Source organism: Borostomias antarcticus (genome assembly GCF_949987555.1).
Source record: "Borostomias antarcticus genome assembly, chromosome: 17".
NCBI classification, from domain to species: domain Eukaryota; kingdom Metazoa; phylum Chordata; class Actinopteri; order Stomiiformes; family Stomiidae; genus Borostomias; species Borostomias antarcticus.
This window is the reverse complement of record NC_140250.1, coordinates 5513607-5518606: the sequence shown is the minus strand read 5'-3', so window position 1 is coordinate 5518606 and position 5000 is coordinate 5513607. Positions and strand designations below refer to the sequence as shown.

Here is a 5000-nt window from a genome sequence, read left to right as displayed (position 1 = left end):
CCTCCTCCTCTCAGCTGGAGATTCTCACACCTGTGAATTGCTGCGTTTAGAACAATTTTTATAGAGATATTTTTACTTGGAAAAACCTTGAAATCTAAAGTCTTCAATTCTAGATGCTTCAGTTATTTGGGGTGGCTGTGGTTCAGTGGTAGAGCGGGTCGTCCAATGATCGTAGGGTTGGTGGTTCGAATCCTGGCTCCTCCTGTCCAAATGTCGAAGTGTCCTTGGGCAAGACAAACACCCCAAATGACTCCCAATGATCAGGCTAGCACCTTGCATGGCACCTGCCACCATTGTTGTGTGAATGTGTGTGTGTGAATGGGTGAATAAGACACTATTGTAAAGCACTTTGGATAAAAGTGCTATATACAGTATCAGTCTAAAGTTTGGACACACTTTCTCACTCAATTGAGAGAATTGTGTGTTAGAGAGAAAGAGATAGACAGAGAGAAAGAGATAGACAGAGAGAAAGAGATAGACAGAGAGAAAGAGATAGACAGAGAGAAAGAGATAGAAAGAGCGATGTGGTGAAGAGAGAGTGTTTGGGGGGGGTCTGGCAGAGCATGACGGAAATGTCGCCAAAAATACTAGGCGCAACCCGGAGTGTGTGGGTGGGTACGTGTGTGTGTGTAGGGGTGGGGCACTCTAGAGTCACGGGAAAAGACGGTCTATTTCGGTCGGCTTCAAAGGAGCTTGGTGGTCGGGTGGGGGTTGCTGGCTCGGTCGGTCCGGTTCGCCCAGGGTTCACGTTGAGTCATCAGAGGGGGGGGGCATCCAGTCTCCAGACCCCCCCCTGAATCATCCAGGTATAGAAAGAAAGTGACTCTGCTGGTGCTCATGCTCTGGGTCGGCCTGGTGTACAGTAGGTCAGGTCAGAGCCAGTGCAGTGTGGGTAAGCTAACCAGTATGTCAAATATGAATAAACATACGTTCATCTGACTGAGATTTCTGGTGCTCCGTTGACATTACCCATTTTGACTGAGTTTATTGTACTTTTTGTTCTGAAACACATATCAAATTAGTTTACTGAACTTGCTAGTCATCTGTGTTCCTGCAAAAAGTCTTCTCACAAAAATAAGTTCTTTACTTAATTTTCCTAAGGCAACAGGTTTCCTCAGTTGAAAAAAAAGTCATCTTACGGAGATATCACTTTTTAATAATTTAGCAGACGCTTTCAACCAAAGAGACTTATAATTATGAGCTAGAATTGGGGTGAAGTGCTTTGCTCGAGGGCACAGAGGTAGGCAGTGCCTACGAGACCTGCCCGGTCTCGAACCGGCAACCTCTCCGGCACTCTAACTGCTGGGCCAAAGCCCAAAAAAACAGCTCCTCCCTCCTCACATGGGCATAGTGCATATCCATAGTGCACAGACTACAATGCATCTTACAAAGCCAATCACAGGTAGTCTACAGTGCATACATACTGTAGCCAATCACAGGTAGTCTACAGTGCATCTTACATGTACATACTGTAGCCAATCACTGTAAGAGGTGTTGCATGACTTAATAAAAGTGAGGAAACTTGTTGCGGCAGGAAAGTTAAGTAAAGAACTTATTTGTGACGAGAAGAATTTTCGTAGGAACACAGATAACTAAGTCCAGTAAACTCATTTGAAATGCGTTTTAGAACAAAAAGTAGAACAAACTCAGTCAAAATGGGTAATGTCAACAGAGCACCAGAAGTCAGATGAACGTATGTTTCACAGGGCATCATATCTGACAGCGTTATATCACTGTTACAACTAATCATTAGCATTTGATATCTGGACACAGCAGATTGTGAGTCAGCCAGAGTAACAGACTCAGCTCGTCACCTGTCGCTACAACCTCCAAGCCCCCGTGGTGTGTGACCTGTGCTTGAGTGAGTGTGTGTGTGTGTGTGTCCTGATCCTAAACACACCATGCTAAAAGCATGACCATCAACATGTGACAGCCTTGGGCCGGAGCAGAGGAATTAGCTGGAGCGGGCGCTGTAAGACTACCCCCTGTGACGAGCGGTATTCTCAGACAGCCATTCTTGGACAGCCATTCAGGGACTTTTATTTTGGAAGAGGGCCATTGTGTCAGCGCTCCTTGGCAGTAGATAGGGAGTGTTGAGTGTCAGTTATAGTTTTCCCTCGAACCCCAGCATGGCCCATCTGCTCTAGAACCCCAGCATGGCCCGTCTGCTCTAGAACCCCAGCATGGCCCGGTCGCCCCTGGAATTTGCCCCCTGCATTTCTCCCATCCAAGCCGTCCTCCTCCAGGGGCAGCCAGGAGCAGTGGGCAGCCATCGTTCATGGAGCCCAGGGATCAGTTTATTGGTCATGGTAGTTTTTACACATATAGTTTGAGTGTTTATCAAATCCCTCTTGTTTTGATCTTTTATTACTTGTCTTTACTGTTAGTATTACTTTATTGTGCAGGGATTTTGCATTATTTTATAAAAATGTAATTTTGACTCTGTAATCTCTCCTGAGTGACATCCCACCTTCATATCATCTTCGTGTCTCCTCTCCTCTCCTCCTATCCTCTTCTCCTCTCTCTCCTCCTCTCCTCTTTCTCCTCTCCTCCTATCCTCTTCTCCTCTCTCACCTCCTCTCCTCTCCTCCTATCCTCTCCTCCTCTCCTCTCTCTCCTCTCCTCCTATCCTCTCCTCCTATCCTCTTCTCCTCTCTCTCCTCCTCTCCTCTCCTCTCTCTCCTCTCATCCTCTCCTCCTATCGTCTCCTCAGATCATAGAGCAGGATTACAACGCCACATGGGTCCACCGCTACGGCGAGGACATCCCCCCCGGGACGCTGACGTCCCTCTGGTCCCTGTCGGTGGCCATCTTCTCCATAGGAGGCATGTTCTCCTCCTCCTGCGTGGGCTTCATCTCAGAGTGGCTGGGCAGGTACTGACACTCTCACACACACACACACACACACACACACACACACACACACACACACACACACACACACACACATATACACACTCACACACACACACACACACACACACACACACACACACACACACACACACACACACACACACACCTTATGCAGATGCACCCATCCAGGTACAGAGTCAGCTGTGTGTGCAGGATGTAGCTGTTTAACGGACTCATCCCAGCTGGTCTTCCTCCACACCCACAATGCTTAGTTTCCCCACAGAGTTCCTCGCTTGAGCTGGACCTTCACCCTCATTAAACCATCTCATTCAGAACCCTGACCACTGAGCTGGACCTTCACCCCCATTAAACCATCTCATTCAGAACCCTGACCACTGAGCTGGACCTTCACCCTCATTAAACCATCTCATTCAGAACCCTGACCACTGAGCTGGACCTTCACCCCCATTAAACCATCTCATTCAGAACCCTGACCACTGAGCTGGACCTTCACCCTCATTAAACCATCTCATTCAGAACCCTGACCACTGAGCTGGACCTTCACCCCCATTAAACCATCTCATTCAGAACCCTGACCACTGAGCTGGACCTTCACCCTCATTAAACCATCTCATTCAGAACCCTGACCACTGAGCTGGACCTTCACCCCCATTAAACCATCTCATTCAGAACCCTGACCACTGAGCTGGACCTTCACCCTCATTAAACCATCTCATTCAGAACCCTGACCACTGAGCTGGACCTTCACCCTCATTAAACCATCTCATTCAGAACCCTGACCGCTGCTGTTACCAGCCTCAATATTCCAGACTGAAATATTACGTTGAATCGCTGTGCTCCGCATACTACATAATGGAGTCTGTGCCAAGCTGGTGATCTGAGGACGCATCGACAGATCAAAATTGAAAGAGTGACAGGTCATAGGAGCAAATGAGAGACGCTAGGCCAGGATAGATGGGCGGGGCCAGGTTGGGTGGGAACGCCTGATTGCGAAAGTCGTTACTGATTGGTGTCGCAGGGATTCCAGTGCTACCAGTGAATTGCCAGGATTTGAGCACCAGATTTTTTGCATGAAATGTCCCAGACCCATAGAGAGATCTGCAGCATGCAGTAACGTAGTTAACGTACAGTAGCTCACGTAGTGTATCAGCGAAAGAACTCTCATGGGTCTGGCGCTGAGACTACAGCCGCTATATCTGAACCAGCCCCCTGGTAATGGAACAGGGTCTAACTTTCCCCTGGCAGGTCCAACATGGATCATTTCCATTCAGTCAGCCAGTAACAGAAGCTCCGCTCTGGAGTCATGAGTCAAACCCGTTTCCCGCTGTCACTTGTAACCACAGCAAGGGCGTGACCTGTCACCCCAGCTACGACACAGACTGGGCCTCGACCCAGAGACCCGGCACATTGAAACAGGATCCCAGAGGAGATAGGCAGACTGGGGGAAGGGAGGTGTAGGAGGAGGGTGTGTGTGAGTGACTGTGTGTGTGCGTGTGTGTGTGTGTGTGTGTGCGTGTGTGTGTGTGTGTGTGTGTGTGTGTGTGTGTGTGTGAGTGAGTGTATATGTCTGTGCGTGTGAGTGTCTGTGTGCAGTGCATTTATGTGTGTGAGTGAATGTGTGTCTCCTTGACCTCTGACCCCGCTTCCTCGAGCACAGCCGTGACTTTGGCCCCCTGACGCGACGCTCTGGGGACGCTCTGCGCTCAGTCCTGCTCTGGTCTGGTTCTGTCTGCCGGCAGCGTCCGTGTTCCCTGACTGCACGCCGTGACCGCGTCATATGGAGGTCGTCTCTCCCGTTTCACTCGACTCGCATGCATTTATTTGTGCGTGTTGCACAGGAAGAAGAATCCGTTCTGGGCTGGTAAAGGTTAAAGGGCAGGGTCAGTCTCGGGGTCCTGGTGACCTGTGACCTGTGAGCCCATAGTCTCTGGGGGGGGGGCAGAGAGGGTAGGACAGAGATGTTTTCTCACGATAGGATTTAATTTTCAGGTAAACTAAAAAAATCAGAAAATTCACGAGAAATCATCCGTCGAGATTTGAGCTGATGAAACCGAACCACGACTCGTTGACGTGCTGGTCGTTGGGGCGCACCGGGCGCTGGTTTCATTAGCGTTTGGTTGTGA

General features: G+C 49.3%; 1 protein-coding gene across 1 annotated transcript in view; it reads left to right on the top strand.

Moving 5' to 3' along the window:
- Nucleotides 1-5000, top strand: part of LOC311320461 (solute carrier family 2, facilitated glucose transporter member 4-like) — a gene marked incomplete at both ends in the record, with an annotated part of 14457 nt that overhangs the window by 3697 nt on the left and 5760 nt on the right. The window contains one exon of the mRNA XM_084452215.1: nucleotides 2714-2874. Coding sequence (XP_084308341.1) covers nucleotides 2714-2874 — 161 coding nt within the window. The remainder of the gene's footprint in view (nucleotides 1-2713; nucleotides 2875-5000) is intronic.